This window comes from Pelophylax lessonae (assembly GCF_965119305.1).
Source record: "Pelophylax lessonae genome assembly, chromosome: 13".
Taxonomy (NCBI): Eukaryota; Metazoa; Chordata; class Amphibia; order Anura; family Ranidae; genus Pelophylax; species Pelophylax lessonae.
Genome location: NC_138780.1, coordinates 193,250,693 through 193,278,170, shown reverse-complemented (window position 1 = coordinate 193,278,170; position 27,478 = coordinate 193,250,693). Strand labels below are relative to the sequence as shown.

General features: G+C 47.8%; 1 protein-coding gene across 2 annotated transcripts in view; it reads right to left on the bottom strand.

Annotated features, from left to right (window-relative positions):
- RIN3 (Ras and Rab interactor 3) overlaps positions 1 to 27,478 on the bottom strand; it is a 116,145-nt gene that overhangs the window by 8,506 nt on the left and 80,161 nt on the right. For both annotated transcript variants that reach the window (XM_082275440.1, XM_082275439.1), the window contains exons 5-7: positions 23,060 to 23,151; positions 10,133 to 11,977; positions 2,756 to 3,064 (exon numbers count right to left, since the gene is read on the bottom strand). In XM_082275440.1, the coding sequence (XP_082131566.1) occupies positions 2,756 to 3,064; positions 10,133 to 11,977; positions 23,060 to 23,151 (2,246 nt within the window). The remainder of the gene's footprint in view (positions 1 to 2,755; positions 3,065 to 10,132; positions 11,978 to 23,059; positions 23,152 to 27,478) is intronic.

Here is a 27,478-nt window from a genome sequence, read left to right as displayed (position 1 = left end):
ATAAGAACAAAACATATTCCGAAAACGTATTAAACAGATTAAAACGAAAATTTAACTAAACAAATTTATGCAAATATCGAATTGAAACAAAACAAAATTTTTTCGTTCTGCACATGTCTGTTTTATAGCAGGGATCCTCAAACTACGGCCCTTTCAGCTGTTGCAGAACTACACATCCCATGAGGCATTGTAAAACTGACAGTCACAGACATGACTAGGCATGATGGGAATTGTAGTTCTTGAACAACTGGAGGGCCGTCGTTTGAAGACCCCTGCTTCATAGCATCATAGTTAAAACAGAAAAAGCTGCACTGCCATCTCTCCTCCTGCAGGGGTCACTGTTGTATCATTTCATCACTAACCATTGCATTAGGAGTTTCAACACTCCTATCAAATATTACACCAGCAATTACTGTTTACAGAAATTTGTGCAAGCAGCGGTTTGTGTTGTGGGGAAGCGGACGTGTGCAATGACAGGAACACAAACATGCGCAACCAAAGTTATATTCCCCAGCTTTGCTCCGCAAAGAGCCAAACGGGTGCCGATCGTCATCTAATCAAGAATTGAGGATTGTTACCCTTAACTGAAGCAAAAAAACTGCCCAATAACTTCAAGCAATGCTCAGATTGGGGAGTATCAGTTGATTATTTGGAGTCATCCATGGTAAACCTACAAGTAGAACCTTTAAAAGTGGATCAAAACTCAAAGAAAAGATTTGCCGTCCCGTCAGCCAGGGGCGTAACTACAGGGGTTGCAATTGCAACCGGGCCCCATGCTCCAGGGGGCCTGTGCGGCTCCCCTGCACACCTGGATAGGAGGGGTGGCGGGGGCAGCATATAGAGAAATCACTGTCCTCCTTTTTCTTCTGTAGCTGCAGGAGGAAAATGGAGGAGATTGGTTCCTCTGTATTCTGCCCCCGCCACTCCTCCTATTCAGTTCACTTGTGTTCTGCTGTCTCTGGGCCCCTGTGTGCTCCCCTGGTCCCCCCTCCTCACTGTTCTCCCTTCCCTCTCCTGCCGCCTGCTGCAGGGGATGTGTCACAATAGGGAACCAGGAAGGGGTCGGTAAATATGTAATTTACCAGCTCCTTCCTTTTCTGAATGGACAGAGTCATAGTCAGTGACATTGTAAAAAAATAAAATAAAATGATAAAAAAATAATACAATTAAAATTCCAAAAAATAAAAAAACTGCTGACACCAGTGGGTGAACTTCCAGGATCGCAAAGGTCACACTTGTGACCGGGCCCTGCCATTCCACCACCGTGGGGAGGCCCCAAGATGGCAGGAAAGGGGCCCACTGCAGAACTTGTGAAAGGGTCCCGCTGCGGGACTGTAATAAAGGGCCCCGCAACGAGAGTAAAGGGCCCCAGGATCAGTGGGAAGAGCCCCAGGCTTGAAGGGAAGGGCCCCAGTCAGGGGTCCCTTCATGGTTTCTTGGGCCCTGAAGGTTCTAGTTACACTTATGCCATCAGCAACATCTACAAATGATAGTTTTGCCTAGGCAGAACCCTAAAAGATTCCTCCTGAAAACTAGCAGAGCTCTTCCTGTGCCTGAGCAGTCCTGTTCTGTAGCCCCATAGCTGAGCATCTGCAGTGTGAGATCATCTAAGGCACTGCTGCCTCTGACTACTACTCTCACCAGATCTGGAGGCGAGATTTGGGGGTGTAGTTATAAAATATTTGCAGCGCTATTCATCGTGTGAAATTGTATGCGCATTCATTCTGTGCAAACCAGGACAAGAATGCATGTTAGGCTGGCCATACACTGTTCAATTCTTGGCCGGTCCATCAGGAACTGGCTGATATTTTAACTATTAATGGGCAGGCTGAATGTACCAAGTTGATCGAAGATGAGGAAGCAAAACCCTACCCGGATTACCACCTCCATATAGCAGGGTTATTTACTAAACCTGGGAGAGTGCAAAATCTGGTGCAAGCTCTGCATTGAAACCTATCAGCTTCCAGGGTTTATTGTCAAAGCTTAACTGAACAAGCCGAAGTTAGAAGCTGATTGGCTACAATGCACTAGGGTTGCATTGATACCGGTTTTTGTACCGGCAAGTAAGTGTACCGATACTTTTGGTCAAGTACTCACCAATACCTTTGCAGTGCGATTTGAGCCCATACAAATTAAATGGGTTCAAATGGCTCTGGAAAGAACCACATGCAATATCAACAGGAATGTGGTGCGATTTCTGTCTGAGTCACATGCAGTTTCCTACGCTGCTCCAGTGTGAGCCCAGGCTGAAGTCACTATGAAGAGTCGGGGTTCACACAGGAGAGGTGGGGGAAACCAAATGAGATTCGGACAGCAATCACACCGCATCCCTGTTCAAATTGCATGTGATTCGTTGCAGTGCGATTTGAGCCCATGCATTTTGTATGGGCTCAAGTGGCACTGCAAAGGTATTGATTTTGGGTATTGAAGCATTTGCATGAGTACTCGTGCAAATGCTCAGTATTGGCACAGATACCGGTATCGGACGGTGCAATTTTACTACGCACAGCTGCACCAAGTGCACAAACTTTAGTAAATCTCCCCCATAGTGCAGAAGAAGGCATGGCAAGTCAATAACTAGGGGGAAAATCAGATGCCCAGGCAACACTGGTGACTAATCAAACTAGATGTGCCAAATGGTTACCCAGCCTTTCGAAAGTCCAAGGCATGAGTAACATGATCACCACTACAGGAATGGAGGACAGATACAAGAAGAGAACCTTAAATACTGGCTTGCCCAGGACAGGCCACATACCTGGGTTCCCGGCGGCCATGGAGTCGTAGATGAGTTTGCATGCCTTCAGCAGGTAGGTGATCTTCTTCTCTGGAGAGTAGGTCTTGTGCATGGTCCCGAACTTATGGATAATCTTCTCCATCACGCCGCTGTCTGGCACGCTGGTGGTGACGCCCAGGTCGGTGGTGGTCGTGTCCTGGATGACCAGCTGGTTCTCGGTCAGAAGTCGCAATGAGTCGTCCTTCTCGTGGATCTCCCGGAGGTAACGTTCAACGGGGGCCTTGAGCGGCTTCAGGACACACTTGCACAGAGCGGCCTCCACGATGGCGTCTATGGTGAGGACATGGAAGAACGATCAGTGGTGTATTTAGGTTTTGTGCTGCCCTAGGCCTGACTAAACTTGGGCACCCCCCAATTTAAATATGACCCACCCCTTCCTGTAAAGGCCACACCCCTTCCTGTTTTATGACCCGCTTTGTCATCTGTAAACCACAACCACAGACTATCAGTGCCCATCAGTGCAGCCTCATCAGTGCCCATGCGGTCTGTCCGAATGTCCTTACCGGTCAGTATTATTATACCCACAGGTAGCAGTGTGACCGCTTTATGGGGGTGCAAGACTGATTTGCCTCCTGGACCCTGCCCTCCGGCCCAATTCACCCCTTAAGACTGGCACTATACTTAAAGTGTAGCGCAAGCCGGTGGGGACCTTTTTTCGTGCAGGAGATGGGAGAAGGCTGTTTTTTTTTTTATTTTCTTTTGGTATGCTGCTTTTTTGCTGCCCCCCTGCAAAGTGCCGCCTTAGGCCTGGGCCTTGTTGGCCTAGGCCAAGATACAGCACTGAGAACGATGGAAGTTACCAGAGGAAAAATGTGTAATTACACGAGATCTGCAATTTCTTCAGTAATTTCCCTTTAAAATGTTTTGCAGGTTACCAGTTTAGAGTTACAGAGGGGATCTGGTGGTATAAATATGGCTCTCCCTCTGACATTTGCAAGGATACCTCACGTGTGGTGCAAACGGTTTTCATATGCGTGCGGGACTTACGTATGCGTTCGTGTTTGCACATAAGCACAGGGGGGCATTATATTAAACATTTCTTTAATATTTTATTTTGTCTTAAAATGTTTTTATTGTATTAACTTTATTTCTATCACAAGCGATGAACAACATTCCTGACAGCATGGGCCATGACAGGTCCTCCTTATGGAAAGATCTGGGGATTAGACCCCAAATCTCTCTTCTGGCCTCCAATGCAGCTGATCCTGGCCGCAAATCCCTTCTGCATTAAAGCCAACCGCCCGCGCTCTCCAACCCCCCCTGCAATTCTTTTCAGACCCCCACCTCCACTAATTCTCTCCAGTTCCCCCCTGTACCCTTCATCTCCTTCAGTGCTCTCTGCTTCCCCTGTGCTCTCCGGCCCCCCTAGTGCTCTTCTATCTTCCATAATGTCTGCAGTCTCTGACCATCTCCTGTATCATGTCTGCAGTCTCGGACCATCTCCTGTAGTATGTCTGCAGTCTCTGACCACCTCCTGTAGTATGTCTGCAGTCTCTGACCACCTCCTGTAGTATGTCTGCAGTCTCTGACCACCTCCTGTAGTATGTCTGCAGTCTCTGACCACCTCCTGTAGTATGTCTGCAGTCTGACCACCTCCTGTAGTATGTCTGCAGTCTCTGACCACCTCCTGTAGTATGTCTGCAGTCTCTGACCATCTCCTGTAGTATGTCCGCAGTCTCTGACCACCTCCTGTATTATGTCCGCAGTCTCTGACCACCTCCTGTATTATGTCCGCAGTCTCTGGCCACCTCCTGTATTATGTCTGCAGTCTCTGACCACCTCCTGTATTATGTCTCCAGTCTCTGACCATCTCCTGTATTATGTCTCCAGTCTCTGACCATCTCCTGTAGTATGTCTGCAGTCTCTGACCACCTCCTGTAGTATGTCTGCAGTCTCTGACCACCTCCTGTAGTATGTCTGCAGTCTCTGACCACCTCCTGTATCATGTCCGCAGTCTCTGACCACCTCCTGTATCATGTCTGCAGTCTCTGACCACCTCCTGTATCATGTCTGCAGTCTCTGACCACCTCCTGTATCATGTCCGCAGTCTCTGACCACCTCCTGTATCATGTCTGCAGTCTCTGACCACCTCCTGTAGTATGTCTGCAGTCTCTGACCACCTCCTGTATCATGTCCGCAGTCTCTGACCACCTCCTGTAGTATGTCTGCAGTCTCTGACCACCTCCTGTATCATGTCTGCAGTCTCTGACCACCTCCTGTATCATGTCCGCAGTCTCTGACCACCTCCTGTATCATGTCTGCAGTCTCTGACCACCTCCTGTAGTATGTCTGCAGTCTCTGACCACCTCCTGTATCATGTCCGCAGTCTCTGACCACCTCCTGTATCATGTCTGCAGTCTCTGACCACCTCCTGTAGTATGTCTGCAGTCTCTGACCACCTCCTGTAGTATGTCTGCAGTCTCTGACCACCTCCTGTATCATGTCTGCAGTCTCTGACCACCTCCTGTAGTATGTCTGCAGTCTCTGACCACCTCCTGTAGTATGTCTGCAGTCTCTGACCACCTCCTGTAGTATGTCTGCAGTCTCTGACCATCTCCTGTATCATGTCTGCAGTCTCTGACCATCTCTTGTATCATGTCTGCAGTCTCTGACCATCTCCTGTATCATGTCTGCAATCTCTTTTTAAGAAAAACACATTAGTATTAGCTATCTGTTTATGCCGAAGGTAGAACTCCTCAGCAGTGCCACAGGCTGATCGCCTCCATGCCACACCGCATTAATGCAGTATTTAATGCAAAAGGAGCCTCGACCAAGTATTGAGTGCATTCTATACTGTACATGGACAGACTTTTCACTAAGACAACATTTCCGTATTAAAAGTTATTTTTTTATTGGTCGCACACACACACACATATAGATCTTGGTGTTTTTGAATACTTTTAAGTGCAGAGGAGGGGTTTGAGGTATTTTCAGATCCCCCCCATAAAGAGTACCTGTCACTGCCTATTACTGTCACAAGGGATGTTTCCATTCACTGTGACAGTGAAAAAAGTGATCAGAATTGTTTTTTTTTTTTTTTATTTTTAAATCGGCGCCGTTGGCTGCTGAGTTAACTGGAAGTGACGTCTTTTTCCGGGTTTTTACATCAGAGACCCGATCAAAGACGAATCGGGACGTGCTAGCTGGTGGCTCGGGTCTCACGGTGGGACGGGACACCTGGAAGGAGCGGCGGAAGGCGGTGGGAGACGTCCCCTCCTGCTCCTTGTAATAACAGCCAAGCAGCTGATTAGCCGCATCAGTTACTACTACTAAAAAAGCAAACCGTGCTAAATAAGCAAAAAAACGGTACCAGGGTGATGCCTACAGCTGAATATCATCCTGCTACAGCAAAAGTATGTAGAAGTACGTGACTTTACAGGAAGTGAGTAATGTAAGCAATGCATTAAGGTGAAAAACAGTTTTAGGCCTAGGCCACTTTCACACTTGTGCAACCTAAAAGTCGCACAATTTTGCTGCAATTTTGACTGGACTTGAAGCATTGCCTGTGTAATCTTGAGGTCTATGGACCTCAAAATGCATTAAAGTCAAGCAAAAGTAGTGCAGGGAGTACTTTGAAGTCGTTGCGACTTGAAGTTGCGCAGATATGAACGGTACTCATTGGAAATCATAGGGTACGACTTTGCAGTTCCAAGTCGCAGGACAAGTCCCACAAGTGTGAAAGGGGCCTTAGTATCACTTTAAAAGAAAGAAATGCAAAAAATCTATCACTCAGTGTCTAATGCTTCTATATAAAATATTTGAATCTCACTTTTTGAGTTGAATTGCTGAAATAAATGTAATTTTTTGATGATATTCTAATTTTAGGAGATTCACCTTAGTGTACCCCGGGCTTTTATTTCTGTCCTTACTGGGGGGGGGGGGGGATTTCTCCCCATTTCCTTTCAGAACAGGAAGTGATGGTAAATCTCTTCAATGTTTAAAAAAAGAATGGGGAAAGGATCTGAACTCCTGTTAGAATTTTACTGAATTCCTCGCCTTCTGATGATGTTTTACCAGACAGGAAGGGAGAAAAAAAAATCTCCAACAGGGACAAAAAAAAAAAAAAAAAAAAAAAAGTTTTAGTTGCTGCCCAATGCAATGCATACAAGCGACAAAGAATGTGTGCTTTAACCACTTCACCCCCGTGCTATAGCCGAAAGACAGCTGCAGCAGGGGCCTAAAATGCCGGGAGGACGTAACAGGATGTCCTCCCGTTCTTCTGCTTCCTGCATGCCCCCTGAGGCGCACAGGCGGCGTGCTCTGATCATTAAATCCCTGGGGCACGGCTGATCCCAGATCCTGGACCTTTACCACGTAGTCGGCTGTCAGCCAATGACAGCTGATCACGTGAGGTCAACAGAAGCCGGTCATCGGTTTATTGCTGTCAAAAAAATAAAGCCGATCATCAGCTTCTGTAAGAGGGACATTGGTCCCACACTGTCCCCACCAGTGCTGCTAACCAGTGCCCACCAGTGCCACCTACCAGAGGTGGCACTGGTGGTCTGTTAATTAGTACCCACCAGTGCCACCTACCAATGCCACCTATCAGTGCCAACTCTTTGCCACATCAGTGCCACCTCATTAGTACCCACCAGTGCCCATCAGTACTGCTAATAAGTGCCCACCAGTGCCACCTACCAGTGCTGTCAATCAGTGCCTCATCATCCGTGCCACCTATCAGTGCTGCCTATCAGTGCTGCTTCACCGGTGCCAAGTGCCCATCAGTACTGCTAATTAGTGCCCACCAGTGCCACCTACCAGTGCTGTCAATCAGTGCCTCATCATCCGTGCCACCCATCAGTGCTGCTTCATCGGTGTCCAGTGCCCATCAGTACTGCTAATTAGTGCCCATCAGTGCCACCTACCAGTGCTGTCAATCAGTGCCTCATCATCCGTGCCACCCATCAGTGCTGCTTCATCGGTGCCCGTCAGTACTAATTAGTGCCCACCAGTGCCACCTACCAGTGCTGTCAATCAGTGCCTCATCATCCGTGCCACCTATCAGTGCTGCCTATCAGTGCTGCTTCATCGGTGCCCAGTGCCCATCAGTACTGCTAATTAGTGCCCACCAGTGCCACCTACCAGTGCTGTCAATCAGTGCCTCATCATCCGTGCCACCCATCAGTGCCGCCTATCAGTGCTGCTTCATTGGTGCCCAGTGCCCAGCAGTATTGATGGGCACTGGTAGGGGGCACCTATGAGGTGGCATGGATGATGAGGCACTGATGGGAACTGATTAGCAGCACTGATGGGCACCGATAAAAAAACACACCAAAAGAAAGCTCTATTTGAACAAAAATGATAAATGTTTCATACTGGTAAAGCTCAAAAACGCTAAAAAAAAAATGCTCAAGAACGCGCAACAAAGCACCCGGAAAAAAAACCTCAAAAGTGCAACGCTCCGGTGTGAATACATTCTTAGTGATCAAGAGCTAGCCAGATCGTCACCATATCATGTGACCACTGTTACAGCCAATCAGTGTTCACATGATTGGGAATTCCGTCCTGCCCTCCCCCTCCCTCCGGGTGTAAAGACCCAGTTAAAGGGACGCCAAGACTGGGCGGAAAGGGGTTAAGGATTTATGCTGAACACAATGAGCAGTTTCTGTCATTAGAGGTTTGGAGTTTTTGTTTAGTTTAAGAAAGAAAGCATTTCACCCCAACAACCAAAATGTAACCTATTGCAGATTACCAGACCTTGGATGTGGTGGCTGCATTCGTTTTTTTTTTGCTTTCAGACCTCTCCCCCCCCCCCCCCCCTCTTTATTTCCATCTGGTGATCCAGCCAGGAACACACTGTCCTAGCGTGACAACATTCAGTCACTGTCCAGTGTCACCCTAGGCTGCTCTCCTAATTTGGACTACAAACACCTCCCTCTCTTCTTATCTCCATAACATAGTGGGGAGGTGTTCTGCAGGGCCGTCATTATTATGGATTGGACCCTGGGCAAACATTTTCTATGGCCTTCCCAAATCCACTTATTAACCATTTGTAGGCAGTGAGGGCTTAAAGGGCAGCTGCTTTGGGCCCCACAACAATGACCGGGCCCAGGGCTGCTGCCCCTTTTTCCCTGCGTACAAGACGGCCCTGGTTTTCTGTAGAGAACAGGAAAGCTACGAAAACTCACAAATTTATGACCGTATCATCAGGGGATTCCTCTACTTGTAGGCATTATACTGGTAACATGCAATATTACTTTTTTGTACTTGGGTTTAGATTTAAAGTATAACTGAAGGCAAAGCTTTTTTTTTGTTTTGGATGGAGCATAGAGGGTTTAGAACATCTGTCAGGTTTTTTTATTGTGGCCTGTCACCCTCTAATTTGTCCTGGTGGCCATTAACACCAAACATGAAAGGCAATCCCAAATTTTGGGTCCTCACCAGCACAGGAATAGCGGAGAAACCTTCTAATGGGGGGGTGAAAGTTCTGGTGACAACCAGGAATTCCTTCACTTTGGGGGGGGATAGCCTCTTACTTCCTGTTTTGACTGGAAGTGAAAAGGAATGATCCCCAATAGAGCACAGATGGCACCAGGGCCTGGACAAGGGGTGGGCGGGAGGAACAGCAGCCCCTGGGCCCAGTAGTATCATGCGAGTTGGGGGGGGGGGGTGTGCGCTGCGTGGAGAGTTTCTACCTACAAGCAAATATTTGTGCCGGGGTTGAGAGTATTTGTGATGGATGGATGAGGGAGAAAAGGTTTTGTGCCCGGAGGGGGTTTTAGGGGGAGGATACGTTCGGGGGGGGGGGTATGTGATAGCAGAAGGGATTGGGGGGGGGTGAGTGGTATACGATTTATTTTAGGAGGCAAAATTTAGGGGGGGGGGGGGGGAGGAGAAGAGGTGGATTTTTACTAGGAGGGGGATTTGAGGTGGGGGATCTGTACTGGGAGGAGGAAGAGGAAATTTGAGTGGCATACAATTCATCTTAGGAGGCAAAATTTTCAGAGAGGAGGATTTGTACTAGGAGAGGGGTTTGTGTTAGAAAGGGGGGACCTGAAAGGGGGGGGGGGATTAGTACTAGGAGGGGTATTGGGGGGGGGGGAGGATTTGTACTAGGAGGGGGATTGGAGGGGGGGGGGTTGTACTGGGGGGGGGGGGATTTGTGTTAGATTTCCACTAGGAAGGGTTTTTTTTTTGGGGTGGAGGAGTAGCAGATTTTTGCTGGCACCCTATGTACATACATTTGGCATTGTAGCCCTGGGCATTAGATGACCTTGTCTCGGCACTGGATGGCACCCCAACCTTTCCTCTATCCAAAATAAAGAAAGGTTCTGCCTTCAGTTGTATTTTTAGACCCAGCTCTATAAAACCATTAGCTCCAAACTAATCATCCCTTACCTATTTTATCATCCGTGTATAGATTATAATCCACCATGGACTTCAGCTCGGTGCTCTGAACCAGATAACTCTTCAGCTGGGTCATCATGAGCCGTATCTCCTGCAGCATCTCCGTGCTGGAGCTCTGCTTGGCCATCATCTCCAAACTGTAGGCTTTATAGTCCTGCACCAGATTCCCGAAGTACGAGTCTTTGTCGTGAGCGAGTTCCGTAATCTTCTTCTGCAGCTTCCGGTCCGCAGACATAAATGCCGAAAAGACGTTGGTGATGGCCACGATAGACAATCTGTTTTTGGCCCTATCCAGCATAAATGAATGGGACTTTTTGAGAGATGCACTGGGGAGTCTGTCACAGTCCTCATCGGCGCTGCTGGTAGAGTTGGAATCCATCTCCGGATTAGACAATGGGGTAGACGGTCCGCTCACTGGCGAATTCAAAGACGAATCTGAACCCTTCAGGTCTTGGGATGTCGAACTTTTTTGCTTTTCTTTTTTATCCCGGATTTTGATACTCTGTTGGATTTCAGAATTTTTGGAAGGTTGTTGGGGCTCAGGACTTTTTGGATCCGGCTTCTGCCGACCAGCTGTGGCAGAGGAATACTTCGAAGACAATTTCTTCACTCGGGGTGGTGGGACAGGAGGCATTTTCTTCCCCTCTGCCGATTTTGGTTGATGCACGGGAGAGCCGACCTTCTTTTGTTGGAGGTTTTCATGGCTTCCTCTGTGAGCTTCAGCTTGTGGCTTCACTTTTGACACGCCGTTCTTTTGCTCAGAAGATGGCGAGCTTAGTTTGTCCTCTGCATGGGGTTTTACAGAAAAAACGTTGGATGCATTTTCTGGAACTTTCCCAGAAGGTCTCCTTTTCGGGACGGCAGGTGGAAGGCGAACCGGAGTCCGAACTGAAGATGGTCCTGGATGCACATCATTACCTGGAACTTCTTTCTTCTCTTCCGAATTGATGATTCTCATATCTGCAGAAGGCTTCTCAACCATATGATCCTCCGGGATGGAAGACCCTTGGATGGCCGAAGACCCCTCAGCAGAGTCGCCTGCCTGGTTTAAGTTTGGAGGAGCCGATGAAGACAGAAACACATCCGTCTTACATTCAAGACCAGAAGATTCAGCTGGTGGAGAAGCAACAGAAGTAGGAGGGCATTCAGGTTCCAAGAGGTTAGGTTCAGAAGACGAAGGGTCACTGGAGCAACATAACGTGAGATGTTCCACTAAAGGAGTAACAGAAGAAGAGGACAAAGAAGCCAGAGACCGATCCGCTGGGGTGTCCAGAGCAGAATTCAGAGGAAGAGGTCCATCTGACTGTGAATTCGTTGGAGAACATTGAGAAACCGGCTTCTCTGAAGGATCTTCACCAGGAGAAGGAATTGGAGGAGTCTCGGTTTGAGAAGGGGAGATCAAACTTTGGTCAGAGAAGCTCGAAGTCACAGGAGAGGAAATCTCAGGAGAACTTAACGTCGGCGAGTGTGAATGTGGAAGTATATAATCTGGGGGAGGCGCAGAAGGAGGAACAGACGGAAGGGGAGGCTTATGTAACGAAGGAGGCGGTGGAGGAGGAGGTCTTCTGTAAACAACTTTGGGGAGCTGAGCTTCGGCCTTTGCAACACAGTTAGTAAGGAGAAGTACATCACAGGCCTGTGCGTTGCCACACTCCTCGATAAAAATAGGATTCACAAACCACAGTCTGCCACTTCCTGCTGTCAGCTCGATTTCACAGGCGCAGTCACTCGGTGCAATGGAGGCGTCTCCGCTCCTCAAACGGCCACAGGGCGCCAATTTACCGGGAGGAGGAATGAGCGAACCTCTTTTGTCTCTTGTGGAAGAGTCCCAGAATTCTGTGCAAAAGAAAAAAAGTCAGTTTATTGAGATCACTGGATTAATAAAATGAGCGCAGAACTTTAACTGAGATACATTTTTGTTTGCACGGTGGATCAAACATTTGCTATCTCTGCTTTCCCTTTTTTAATCTTTTGTTGCTGATCTCCTGCAGCCTCTTTGAAGCCGCTTCATCTCCACATGCGCTCCAGTAATGGCTGCATGGCATTTTTCAGGGTGGGTTTCCTAATAGTGACAGCCATGGACCATAGCTGCTCACTTGTAGACTCCATTGGTTATAACACTGCATTATGGCCACTAGGTGGTGCTGAAGAGCATACCAATTTCCTATAATGGTCAATGCCACCTAGTGGCCATGATGCAGGATTCTCCTTATTCGTACATTCGATCTGAAGAGAATATAGCCTGAGAACATTTGATTATTCAAATGTACTGAAGGAACATGCCGATAAGAGAAAAGAGGAGGGTAAGCACAGAGGACCTCATCAGTCTGGCTCTTCTCTTTTAACAGCCTGGGGATAAGAAGCAAGGAACCTACTGAATCTTTTATAAATTATAAAATGGGTGTCATCCACTGACCATGCCGTTGGCAGAGCTGTATAAATCTTAGGACTGGATTGATGGAAATAAAAATCCTTTTTCAGGTGAAACCACTCTAATGTGTGTATTTAGAGCAGAAAAGTCCTCCATCAGGTTGGAAAAAGGGAAAAGTTCTAGAAGTCGCACTCAGCCCAGGTTCCAACCAGTCAAGGTCCATAACCAGTCAATGACACAATACTCATACATCTTGGGGAAGGAGGCTGTCATACACCTTACTGGGTTTTGCAGAGATGTGCCACTTCCAGGACTTTTCTATTAGGAGGTCTACAACTGGGACAAGCTGTCCTTGTCTGCACTCCAAGCTGATGCTACATAAGAGGACCTGGTGGAACCTCGTCAATTTAGTTTGGGTCCTCGATCAGGTTTACACTGCTTTACATGTCCCCGGTGGGGACTTTTCCCCCTTACTTCCTATGTGGTCACAAGCAGGGCTGGGAATAGGGGTCTGGGCCCTGGGCACTGTGGTATCATGTGAGGCACCACAAGGAGATTGGGGGGGGGGGGGGTAAGGAGATTTGTGTTAAAAGGGGCAATTTGGGGGGCAGCAGGGGATAAGAATTGGAGGAGTGGTGTGCTAGGAGTAATGATTTGAGGGGGATTTGGGTTGGGAGAGGGTTGGGGGAAGAAGATTTGTGGTAGGAGAGGGGGGGGGGATTTTGAGGGGTTTGTGCTAGAAAAGGTAATATGGTAGGGGGGAAGGGATTTGTGCTAGAAAGGGGAATGTTTTTGGCGAGGGGGGGGGGGGGGATTGGTGCTAGTAGGGATGATAGGGGGTATTTGTGCTAGGAGGGGAAATTTGAGGCAGATTTGTGCTAGGATTGGGGAATGGGGAGAATTTGTGCTGGGAGGGGGGAATTTATAGTAGGGGCAAAGATTTGTGCTCAGAGGGGAAATTTGAGGGGTAGAGTATTTGTAATGGAGGGAGAGGTGGATTTGTGCTGGGGGCATATGAGGAATGAGAGAATTTGAACTGGGGGGGGGGGGGGGCAAAGATTAGTGCTGGGAAGAGGATTTCAGCAGGGGGGTGGATCTGTACTGGGGAAGGGGGATTTGTGCTCAGGAGGAAAGCATATAGTTTAGTGCACAATTTTTGCTGACACACAATGAAAGGGCAGATTGGTTGCAGATGATAGAAAGGCAACAATAACCCAAATAACTACTTGTTACATCCAGGGCATGCAGAATACCGTCTCTGAACCCACAACACATCGAACCTTGAACCAGATGGGTTACAGCAGCAGAAGACCACACCGGGTGCCACTCCTGTCAGCTAAGAACAGGAAACTGAGGCTACAATTTGCACAGGATCACCGAAATTGGACAATCGAAGGCTGGAAATACGTTGCCTGGTCTGATGAGTCTGGATTACAGTTGTGACATTCAGATGGTAGGGTCAGAATTTGGTGCATGGATCCATCCTGCCTTGCATCACCAGTTCAGGCTGGTGGTGGTGTAATGGTATGGGGGAGGGGGAGGGGTAATGGTTCAGGCTGGTGGTGGTGTAATGGTGTGGGGGAGGGGTAATGGTTCAGGCTGGTGGTGGTGGTGTAATGGTGTGGGGGAGGGGGAGGGTAATGGTTCAGGCTGGTGGTGGTGTAATGGTGTGGGGGGGGGGAGGGGGAGGGGTAATGGTTCAGGCTGGTGGTGTAATGGTGTGGGGGAGGGGGGGGGGGTTAATGGTTCAGGCAGGCGGTGGTGGTGTAATGGTGTGGGGGGTTAATGGTTCAGGCAGGCGGTGGTGGTGTAATGGTATGGGGGAGGGGGAGGGGTAATGGTTCAGGCTGGTGGTGGTGTAATGGTGTGGGGGAGGGGTAATGGTTCAGGCTGGTGGTGGTGGTGTAATGGTGTGGGGGAGGGGGAGGGTAATGGTTCAGGCTGGTGGTGGTGTAATGGTGTGGGGGAGGGGGAGGGGTAATGGTTCAGGCTGGTGGTGTAATGGTGTGGGGGAGGGGGGGGGGGGGTTAATGGTTCAGGCAGGCGGTGGTGGTGTAATGGTGTGGGGGATATTTTCTTGGCACACTTTTGGCCCCTTAGTACCAATTGAGGCTTGTATAAACCCCCCCATGGTCTACCTGAGTATTGTTGCTGACCATGTCCATCCCTTTATGACTACAGTGTCCCCATCTTCTGATGGCTCCTTCCAGCAGGATAACGCACCATGTCACAAAGCTCCAATCATCTCACCACTGCTTTCTTCACCATGACAAGGAGGTCACTGTCCTCCAATGGCCTCCACACTCACCAGATCTCATCCAATAGAGCACCTTTGAGATGTGGTGGAACGGGAGATTGGCATCATGGATGTGCAGCCCACAAATCTGCAGGAACTGTGTGATGCTATCATGTCACTATGGAGCAAAATCTCTGAGGAAGGTTTCCGACACCTTGTTGTATCTATGCCACGAAGAATGAAGGCAAAAGGGGGTCCAACCCGCTACTAGCAAAGTGTACCTAATAAAGTGTCCGGTGAGTGTAGTATATTATTAATATTAATAATAAGCACAGATTGTTACAGGTGAAACGTCTGATTGGCCAACATTCATTTAATGAGCGCGTGTGGTCACATGGTGGTGACACCATCAGAACTGCCAAAGCTTTGCTGCAAGAGAACTTCTGTGTAACATGACAAAAGATTTCTAGAAAGTGCCGGCACAGCAGCCAATAAGGTGAATTTCCTGAGAAGAGAAGGACTCCAAGTAAACTGACGTACCCATTTGTTTTACCATTTCTAATATTTATTACATACTAATAAATGTGGAAGTTATATTATTCAATACATCATCATGAATGTGGAACGTCTGCAGACAAATTGAGGTCTTGGGAGTTCAAATCTTGGTATTCTCCACCTCACCATGCCCAACAGACTTTCCATCGCTATGGTCACCTACAGTATCTAACAAAAGTGAGTACACCCCCCCCCCCACATTGTTGTAAATATTTTATTATATCTTTTCATGTGACAACACTGAGGTCCGGTTGACACTTATGCGATGCGGGAAGGCTGCGAATCCGCAGCCTGTTCCCGCATCGCACACGCACCCCCGGCAGTTCACACTGCCATATGCGATATGCTGGGGGGTGTCAATGTAATCTTAACGACACCCCCAGTTTGATCGCATATCGCAGTGTGATCGTGCAGTTCCCACAGGATCGGATCGCACAAGTGTGAACCACTGTGCGATCCGATCCGGATGCGGCTTCCAAAAAGGGTCCCTGTGCGTGTTTGCTGCAGCTGCGGTGCGAATTTAGCCATACAAAGTGTATGGCTAAACTCACACTGCACAGCCGATCGCATGTATTGAAGGAGCAGTGCGCTCCGACATTACATTCGAACCCGGCACTCGCATAAGTGTGAACCGGGGCTTAAGAAATGACACTTTGCTACAATGTAAAGTAGTGAGTGTACAGCTTGTATAACAGTGTAAATTTACTGTCCCCTCAAAATAACTCAACACACAGCCAATAATGTCTAAACATATGGCAAAAAAAGGGAGTACACCCCTAGAGTTAAAATGTCCAATTTGGACCCAAAGTGTCAATATTTTGTGTGGCCACCATTATTTTCCAGCACTGCCTTAACCCTCTTAGGCATGGAGTTCACCAGAGCTTCACAGGTTTCCACTGGAGTCCTCTTCCACTCCTCCATGATGACATCACAGAGCTGGTGGATGTTAGAGACCTTCCCCTCCTCCACCTTCCATTTGAGGATGCCCCACAGATACTCAATAGGGTTTAGGTCTGGAGACATGCTTGGCCAGTCCATCACCTCTACCCTCAGCTTCTTTAGCAAGGCAGTGGTCATCTTGGAGGTGTGTTTGGGGTCGTTATGTTGGAATACTGCCCTGCAGCCCAGTCTCCGTAGGGAGGGGATCATGCTCTGCTTCAGTATGTCACAGTACATGTTGGCATTCATGGTTCCCTCAATGAACTGTAACTCCCCAGTGCCGGCAGCACTCATGCAGCCCCAGACCATGACACTCCCACCACCATGCTTGACTGTAGGCAAGACACACTTGTCTTTGTACTCCTCACCTGGTTGCCGCCACACACGCTTGACACCATCTGAACCAAATAAGTTTATCTTGGTCTCATCAGAGCACAGGACATGGTTCCAGTAATCCATGTCCTTAGTCTGCTTGTCTTCAGAAAACTGTTTGCAGGCTCTTGTGCATCATCTTTAGAAGAGGCTTCCTTATGGGACGACAGCCATGCAGACCAATTTGATGCAGTGTGCGGCGTATGGTCTGAGCACTGACAGGCTGACCCCCCCCACCCCCCCACCCCTTCAACCTCTGCAGCAATGCTGGCAGCACTCATACGTCTATTTCCCAAAGACAACCTCTGAATATGACGCTGAGCACGTGCACTCAACTTCTTTGGTCAACCATGGCGAGGCCTGTTCTGAGTGGAACCTGTCCTGTTAAACTGCTTCATGGTCTTGGCCAGCGTGCTGCAGCTCAGTTTCAGGGTCTTGACAATCGTCTTATAGCCTAGGCCGTCTTTATGTAGAGAAACGATTTTTTTTTTCAGATCCTCAGAGTTCTTTGTCATGAGGTTGAACTTCCAGTGACCAGTATGAGAGAGTGAGCGATAACACCAAATTTAACACACCTGCTCCCCATTCACACCTGAGACCTTGTAACACTAATCATTCACATGACACCGGGGAGGGAAAATGGCTAATTGAGCCAAATTTGGACACTTTCACTTAGGGGTGTACTCACTTTTGTTGCCAACGGTTTAGACATTAATGGCTGTGTGTTGAGTTATTTTGAGGGGACAGTAAATTTACACTGTTATACAAGCTGTACACTCACTACTTTACATTGTAGCAAAGTGTCATTTCTTCAGTGTTGTCACATGAAAAGATAGAATGAAATATTTACAAAAATGTGAGGGGTGTACTCACTTTTGTGAGATACTGTATCTGCTGATAACCGCAACCCCTAACGGCCCTGCCTAGGAGTCCTTTTCTTCTGATCTTCTCCAGTGATGAGGGGTCCTCTATGAAGCAGTGATGATCTCCATGTTGCTCTCTGCATCGTTAGTGGTAAAGCGTTGTGGTAAAGCCCCCTTGGGTCCACATCCCAGTCTTCTGGGTTGAGCAACATTGGCTGTCCTTCAACCCGAAAAATTGGGGACATCTTGTGGTGAAGATGAACTACTGCAGAGATAGGTCTGGAGAGGACATCTTGTGGCGAGGAAGAAGTACTGCAGGGACAGCTCCTGGTGACAAGGAGAGTATTGCAGCCAAACGTGTATTTTTTTCTTTTTTCAGCATTGGTTGGGGCAACTTTTATTGGGACTGTGTACTGTTATAATAAATGATCACTAATGAAGCCTGTGCAATGTGGGGTTATACTTTTACTTTCATTACCCCTGTACTGTGTAGTCAGTGCTGAAAACGTACATTTCCAGCTGGAGTACAATGATCACAACTGCTTGTTCCTCCTGCATCCCATCCATTCAGGAAAAGTCTTGCATTTGTTTAAAAAATGCAGGGCATTCTTTGATTGGAGGAAAGGAAATGTTGATGCTCACTTGCACCTCCTACAGGCACAAAACTCCTTGCCAGGGCTGGGACAAGGGGTGGGCAGCAAGGGCGGCTGCCTGGGGCAGTGTGATCTCATGAGAGTTTGGGGGGCCCGCAAGGTGATTGGGGGAAGGGGATATGTGTTGGGAGGGGAATTTGTGGGGGAGGCAGGGGTATGAATTGTTCTAGGTGGGGAGATTTTGAGAGGTGCTAGGAGTTGTGATTTGGTGGGGGGGGGGGGGGGTTGTTGGGAGGGGGGGCAGAGGACTTGTGCTAGAAGAGGCGATATTGTGGAGGGGTGAGGGATTTGTGCTAGGAGGGTGGATAGGGGCAATTTGTGCTGGAAGGTGGGAATTTGGAATGGGGGGGGGGGGGGAGAGGGTGTGTACTGGGTGTCGGAAACTTCAGGGCTAGAAGATTTGTGCTAGATGTGATTTTTTGAGGGAGTCATCTCCTAACTTCAAGATGGGTACATCTGGAAATAAATACCTTGGTTGACTGAGGCTGCTATTGGGATCTACTGCCATAAAGTCTGAGGAATGTATGGAGCAGGCTACTGGATAAGTCTGGTTAGGGAAGGCCAGGGGCCTCCTGGTGGTGCTTCGGTGTTGGTGCTCAGTGGAGGATTCCGTACCGATAGAACCTCAGTGAGCCCAAGAGGGGCAACCTCTTGTGACAAGCATAGGTTAACGAGTGTACGTGATCCTCCTTACATGACTGTAAACATGGAGGGCATGCTCTCCAGCACAACATTGACCCAATCACGGTTGCCAAAGCTTTAATGCATGCAAACTTCTGTATAACATGATAAGAGTATGTCGCCAGCACACACCTCAATCTATTGTAATCAGATCATCTTTACAAATATTTGTTCAGTTTGCAAATGATGCTTATGACATGCCGAACGTGCGTCACTAAAGACTGAAGACAAATGAAGGTCTCGGAGTTCACACACCAGATCTTAGTCATCTTCACTCCATCATTCTGACTCCCAATTGACTTTCAACCACTATGATTACTTATCCTCTGCAGACACCCTTCACCCCTAACAGCCTCACCTCTAGTAGATTTATTACAGGCATACCCCACTTTTAAGTTCACAATGGGACCAGAGCATGTATGTAAAATGAAAATGTACTTAAAGTGAAGCAATACCTTTTTCACTTCTCAATTGCATGTAAATACGCTAGCTCTATAGGAAATCTTGGTCAGCTTGACATGGCACTCCTCCCAAACCAAAAGTGACAAGGACACCAAGCTTGGGGAGCATGTTCAGGGGATCAAGGACTATGACATGGTAGATTACCTAGGCAAGCTGGCCAGCCACAAATATGATATATTGTAGTCCTGTGTCCCCTCTCTGTGCTCCTTAAGTTTGGTATCTCTGTCACTTATGGTTTGGGAGCAGTGCCATGTCAAGCTAACCAAGATTTCCCATTGATGCCAATGTTAAAAACCAGGAGTAGTGCCATGCCAAGCTGACCAGGCTGTGTCTGTACTCGCGAGTGTACGTAAAGTCAGTGTACTTAAAACGGGGTATACCTGTATAGAGGTGTGGACCTACCAGCAGTACTTTATTCGGAATGCTGGACACAGGGTGTGAAGCCCCTTCGGGTCAATGACTAAACCTTTTGGGCAGTGGCGGAGCCAGAGGGCTAGCTCGGGTGGCAATTGCCACCCCAGACGAAGTCCTTGCCACCCCTGTTGCCACCCCGCTGAAAACATTACACTGTTTGATTTAGAGCTGAAACAACGAATCGATTAAATCGATAATAATCGATAATGAAAGTCGTTGTCAACGATTGTCATTATCCATTAGTTGCTCCGTCGATTAGTTTCGCTGCGTTCTGGACTTTCCCTGCCTGTCAGCGCCGTCTCCTCTGTAAAGCCGCCGGCTGCACTCACTGTGTCCTTGCCACCCCTTTGCCACCCCTGTTTTAAAAGTCTAGCTCCACCACTGCTTTTGGGTTGAGCGGCAGTGGGGTTCCAACAACCTGGAAGGCTGAGGACATCATGTGGTGAGGAAGAAGTATTGCAGGAACAGGTCTGGAGAGGTCATCTTGTGTTAAGGTAGAAGTGCTACAGGGACAACTCTGGAGAGGAGGTGAATGTTGCAGTTTTAGAGTTTTTCTTTACCACGGTCTGTGGCTTTTTTCTTTCAGGAGTTTTAAATGCATCCAAACTTTTTTTTTTTTAAGAATCTTTATCATTTTTTTTTTTTTTTTTAATTTTCCACCACTTCCTTTCCTTGTGACAACATTGTCTAAATCTTCCCAGCAAGGACACAGACCGCAACAAAAACCTGAAAAGGGGTACTTCCCCCACTTCCCCCTTCCTTACTTCCTAAAAAAAAAAAAAAAAAGAAAGAAAAAAAAAAGAAGTTTGGCTTAAGTTTTTATGCTTTGAAGCACAGAGGCTGCCAATTTAAAAACACTTTACACAACTTCCTTTAACTTTTATAATAGAATATTTATCCCATAGCCATAGCCACAAATACCTTTCATTCCAATGATTTATGCGGATTTTGTGCCTGCTATCTGCCCTCAGTTTTCTGAGCACCGGTGAGGTAGGGGGTTCTTTCTTTTTTTTGTGAAAACCCTTATTACCTGTCCAAACTTATAGTGGAAAATGGAACTGAATTGGGTGCTGACCTACACCGAATGCTTTCTAGAGGTGCAATTAAAAGGATATCTGAAGCCAAGAACAAAAATGTATAATATATACTTTAAGAGAATACTTGCTGATCCTATCTTGACACCTCCTGTGAATTAAACTGAAATAATAAAATAAGCTTATTTTCCTTCAAACCTATCTTCAGTAAACTTCTAATTACTCTCCCCCACATTCCTGTCCCTGTGTAATGGGGATGGGGAGAGGAAAATTTGATTGTAGTCCAAAGCAGCAGGGTCACCCTAGGCCAGGAATTTTTTGTTATGGGTTTACCATAGATATTCTTTAATGAAAGAATGTGTAAGAATGCTCTGATCCTGGGAATAGCTGGATTGGAATCTCTCAAAGGCACGGCCCTCCTAACCTAACTGTTCCCTAAATTGCTCAGACTGTTGGCAGTATATAAAAATCAAGGATGACCTGGTCATCCATCCTCATCATCCAACCTTTGACAATCAATCAATCTTCGTCATCCAACCTTTGACAATCATTCACCAATCTTCGATCATCATCTATTAATCCATCATCCATGCATTATTTATCATCCATTCAATCATTCATCTTCAACCATCATCCATCAATCATCTTCTATCAATCCATCCATTCATCCATGCACCTGTCAATCCACCCATCAATTATCTATCTATTAATCCATCATCCAATCATCATCCACCCATCTTCACTCATTTATCAATCCATGAACCTTCATCCACCAAACATCAACCACCAATCTTCGCCCATCCACTAATCTTCCCCCATCCACCAATCTTTGCCTATCCATTTTTCCCCCAATCTTCACCCATTCATCCTTATCCATCCGCCAATCTTCACCCATTCATCCTTATCCAGCCGCCAATCTTCACCCATTCATCCTTATCCAGCCGCCAATCTTCACCCATTCATCCTTATCCAGCCACCAATCTTCACCCATTCATCCTTATCCAGCTGCCAATCTTCACCCATTCATCCCCGCCCTTCCACCAATCTTCACCCATCCACCAATCTTCACCCATCCACCAATCTTCACCCATTCATCCCCGCCCTTCCACCAATCTTCACCCATCCACTAATCTTCACCCATTCATTCTTATCTATCCGCCAATCTTCACCCATTCATCCTTATCCAGCCGCCAATCTTCACCCATTCATCCTTATCCAGCCGCCAATCTTCACCCATTCATCCTTATCCAGCCGCCAATCTTCACCCATTCATCCTTATCCAGCCACCAATCTTCACCCATCCACCAATCTTCACCCATTCATCCCTGCCCTTCCACCAATCTTCACCCATTCATTGTTATCTATCCGCCAATCTTCACCCATTCATCCTTATCCAGCCGCCAATCTTCACCCATTCATCCTTATCCAGCCGCCAATCTTCACCCATTCATCCTTATCCAGCCACCAATCTTCACCCATTCATCCTTATCCAGCTGCCAATCTTCACCCATTCATCCCCGCCCTTCCACCAATCTTCACCCATCCACCAATCTTCACCCATCCACCAATCTTCACCCATTCATCCCCGCCCTTCCACCAATCTTCACCCATCCACCAATCTTCACCCATTCATTCTTATCTATCCGCCAATCTTCACCCATTCATCCTTATCCAGCCGCCAATCTTCACCCATTCATCCTTATCCAGCCGCCAATCTTCACCCATTCATCCTTATCCAGCCGCCAATCTTCACCCATTCATCCTTATCCAGCCACCAATCTTCACCCATCCACCAATCTTCACCCATTCATCCCCGCCCTTCCACCAATCTTCACCCATTCATTGTTATCTATCCGCCAATCTTCACCCATTCATCCTTATCCAGCCGCCAATCTTCACCCATTCATCCTTATCCAGCCGCCAATCTTCACCCATTCATCCCCGCCCTTCCACCAATCTTCACCCATCCACCAATCTTCACCCATCCACCCTTATCTATCAACCAATCTTCACCCCATCATCCTTATCTTTCAACCAATCTTCACCCCATCATCCTTATCTATCCACCAATCTTCACCCATTCATCCTTATCGATCCACCAATCTTCACCTATTCATCCCGCCCTTCCACCAATCTTAGCCCATCCACCAATCTTCGCCAGTTTGGGCAGTCAGGAAGGAGTCCCCCCCTCTTCTTCCTTAAACAAGGCTGGTCAGAGTCATCCTTGGGTTTCATTTAGGCTTCCACTAAACCAACTATTGCACTTTTTCCTTCAAAAATTTGTAGTCCGTTCACTTACAGATTGCCAGTTGACCTAAAATTCACATAATGGCTTTACCTGACCCAAGGTTGGAAAGAGTTTCAAGGTCCTTCAAGGTTTGGGCTCTAGAAATGACGTATGGAAGCCGCAGTGGAGACTGTAAAATATCTCTGAAAAAAAAAAGAGAAACCCCGAGAATTAGATTTACCGGATACACATTCACCTCGGTTACATCATGAATTAGGTAGAAACAATCTACAAAAAAAAAAAAAAGAAGTCTTTTGCAAAGTTCACACAATGAAAACAGGAAGTGTCACAACGTGGCAAAGAAACATCAAAACCACAAGATTTCTGCACAAAAAGTAGAAGTTACAGATCTCGCTATGGCCTAGCACAGGTAGATGTGACTGAACGCCTGTCAAAGAAAGGAAATGGCCTCAGAGAAAGGAAAAGGTAATTATATATAGATACATACATACATACATACATACATACATACATACATACATATATATATATATATATATATATATATATATATATATATATATATATTTTTTTTTTTTTAAATCAACAATCGGTTTTCATTGCATACCTTATATTCGACCCAATGATGTCATGACTGGATCTCTGAGCTTTTCTATGCACTGCAGAGTATACATACATACATACATACATACTGTACACACATATACATACACACACACACAAAACGCTTAAGGCTCCATGCACACAGGGCGTCATAAAAACGTGCTCCAAAGCTGTTTACATAACACCGGGAAACAGCAGCTGTAAAAACGTGCTTTCAGTAGCTTTTTCTACTAGCGTTATTGCACGTTTGGCCACAGTAGCTGTTAGCAGCGTTTTTTTCTGCCTCCATTCAAAATCAATGGTTCCCTATGGGAGCCTATTGATTTGAATGGAAGTCACACCGCAGGTCGGATCAGGGTGATCCGACTTGCGGTGCGACCTGCACTGTGAGAATCTTGAGGGGGAACTCCACGCCAAAATGGGGGAAAAAAACGGCGTGGGGTTCCCCCCCAGGTTCCAAACCAGGCCCTTCGGGTCTGGTATGGAATTTGAGGGTAGCCCCGTGCCGAAAAAACGGCGTGGGGTCCCCCCCAAAATCCATACCAGACCCTTATCCGAGCATGCAGTCCGGCATGCCAGGAAAGGGGAGGGGACAGCGAGCGGCCCCACCCCCCCCTGGATCATACCAGGCCACACGCCCTCAACATGGGGGGGTGTGGGTGCTTTGGGGCAGGGGGGGCTCTGCACCCCGCACCTCAAAGCACCTTGCCCCCATGTTGATGAGGACAAGGGCCTCATCCCCACAACCCTGGCCGGTGGTTGTGGGGGTCTGCGGGCAGGGGGCTCATCGGAATCTGGAAGCCCCCTTTAACAAGGGGGCCCCCAATCCCGGACCCCCTCCCTATGTGAATGGGTATGGGGTACACTGTACCCCTACTCATTCACCCCATAAAATGCAGTGTATGGAAATAACGACAGGAGACGTTTTGGAAAATTTATTAAAAATCTTCATCCGGCTCTTGTCCTCTCCGGGGGTCTTCTGCTCTTTTGCTGTCCGCCCTTCTTGTCTTCTCCTCTCCGGGGGTCTTCTGCTGTCTTCTCCTCTCCGGGGGTCTTCTGCTGTCTTCTCTCCGAGGGTCTTCTGCTCTTTTGCTGTCCGCCCTTCTTGTCTTCTCCTCTCCGGGGGTCTTCTGCTGTCTGACGTCATCTGTGACACAAGGGGGCGTGGTCTCCCGATGACGTCATCTGGCGGCCACGCCCCTAATGGCTATATAATAAGCTGCAGAGGCCGGCATAATCGCTGGAGACGTCGTCGGAGGACCGGAGGAAGAAGGACAGCCGACAGCCGACAGCAAAAGAGCAGAAGACCGGAGAGGAGAAGACAAGAAGATTGGACAGCAGAAGGGCGGACAGCAGAAGACCCTCGGAGAGGAGAAGACAGCAGAAGACCCCCGGAGAGGAGAAGACAAGAAGGGCGGACAGCAGAAGACCCTCGGAGAGAAGACAACAGAAGACCCCCGGAGAGGAGAAGACAGCAGAAGACCCCCGGAGAGGAGAAGACAAGAAGGGCGGACAGCAAAAGAGCAGAAGACCCCCGGAGAGGAGAAGACAAGAAGGGCGGACAGCAAAAGAGCAGAAGACCCCCGGAGAGGAGAAGACCCCCGGAGAGGAGAAGACCCCCGGAGAGGAGAAGAGCCGGATGAAGATTTTTAATAAATTTTCCAAAACGTCTCCTGTCGTTATTTCCATACACTGCATTTTATGGGGTGAATGAGTAGGGGTACAGTGTACCCCATACCCATTCACATAGGGAGGGGGTCTGGGATCGGGGCCCCCTTGTTAAAGGGGGCTTCCAGATTCCGATGAGCCCCCTGCCCGCAGACCCCCACAACCACCGGCCAGGGTTGTGGGGATGAGGCCCTTGTCCTCATCAACATGGGGGCAAGGTGCTTTGAGGTGCGGGGTGTAGAGCCCCCGCTGCACCCACACCCCCCCATGTTGAGGGCGTGTGGCCTGGTATGATCCAGGGGGGGTGGGGCCGCTCGCTCGTCCCCTCCCCTTTCCTGGCATGCCGGACTGCATGCTCGGATAAGGGTCTGGTATGGATTTTGGGGGGGACCCCACGCCGTTTTTTCGGCGCGGGGCTACCCTCAAATTCCATACCAGACCCGAAGGGCCTGGTTTGGAACCTGGGGGGGAACCCCACGCCGTTTTTTTCCCCATTTTGGCGTGGAGTTCCCCCTCAAGATTCTCACAGTGCAGGTCGCACCGCAAGTCGGATCACCCTGATCCGACCTGCGGTGTGACTTCCATTCAAATCAATAGGCTCCCATAGGGAACCATTGATTTTGAATGGAAGAAAAAAAACGTATAACGTGGCTTAACGCACGTTAAGCAACGTTATGGAGCCTTTAGCAGCCTCAGACGTTTTTTGCAGCTTGACGCTGGAGCTCCTGAACCCACAGTTCCTGGGTTTTTTTTTGGAGCTGTAAAACGCCTATGCCACTTGGAGCTCCTAAAAGCTCTATGTGTGCATGAGGCCATAGAATAACATGGATGGGCGTTCTGCAGCTGCAAAAAAAAACGTCTGACGCTGCTAACAGCAGCTGTAAAAACGTCCAGTGTGCATGAGGCCTTATAAATAATTAGACAATTCATAAAGCTAACACACCAAGATCAATATCCTTATTTTCAAAAAAGTAACAGTTATTTTCAGTGGAGTCCAATGAAATGTTAAAATTTACAGTCACATGGGGAAGAATAGCTGGCCTTAGGCTGGAGTTAAAAATGTGAATTGAGCCCAATGTGACAACATTTAAAAGCATTCAGGGGAAATACAGAATTGGTGTACAGAGAAAAATGCGCAGTTATGCAATAGGGGATGATTAGCATCAGGTAACGCTGACAAGGACTCAGCCACCCGACAGCCCTTTATTTTTGTGGTTTCCTTGACAACTTTTGTTAAACTAATAAATCATCAAAGAGGGTTACCCTCCATCATCTCTCTTCCATATCAACACTTTAGACTAATGGCTATCTTGGTCTGCTCAGACTCTTCATATGCTTTCACACGGGCCATCATACCGCTTGAGGCTCCCTTGTAGCCACAAAGCCACAAGGACTCCTCGCGGAGGATGGAGCCCTGAACTATAGCAAACCCCTGACTTATAAGGGCTGTGCACACCTGCCCATTCAGGGAAAACCTGGACCAAGGATCGGAATGGTCATCCCTACCAAGTCTCTACAAAGTCTCTGGGCTCCAGGACCCAAAGCAGGTCTTACTAGTGTCCAAAGGACACTGAAAAACCAGTGTCCTCTGTACCAAAATCGCATTCTGGAGTCCCTCAATCTGTACAGATGAGAACCCTGGGTGCCACTTAACCTTTCTCATGCCATGACAGGGTGTCATACTCTCACAGCACATTTACTTCGCGTATTAACATTTTTTGCATTATAATGGTGTGCTGTCCATATGTACACTTTGTCCTGTCCTCTACTTCATGCGGAGCTGCTCCTCACTGTCCACCCCTCCTCACTACTGTGGTAATGGAGCACATATAACCACTTTAATACCGCGCTATAGCTGAAAGACGGCTGCTGCACGGCTCTCTCCTTCTAGGAAGGTGTCCTCCCAGAATGCATCCCCCATGTGCCCCCTGGGGCACACATTGAGCTCGCTCTGTGATTGCTGTGTCCTTCGGACACAGATGATCACAGAGCAAGGTAAAGGGGCAATCACAGTGGCCCTTTACCATGTGATCAGCTGTGTTTAATCATGCTGTGTCTGTGAGGCAAGGATTGCCGATAAGCTGCAAGCCTGTCATTAGGCTGTTTACACGGATAATCAGTGCCCATCATTGCAGCTTATCAGTGCAGCCTCATCAGCGCCCATCAGTGCAGCTTCATCAGCGCACATCCGTGAAGAAGAAAAATTACATATTTGCAAAACTTTGTAACAAAGAAAAA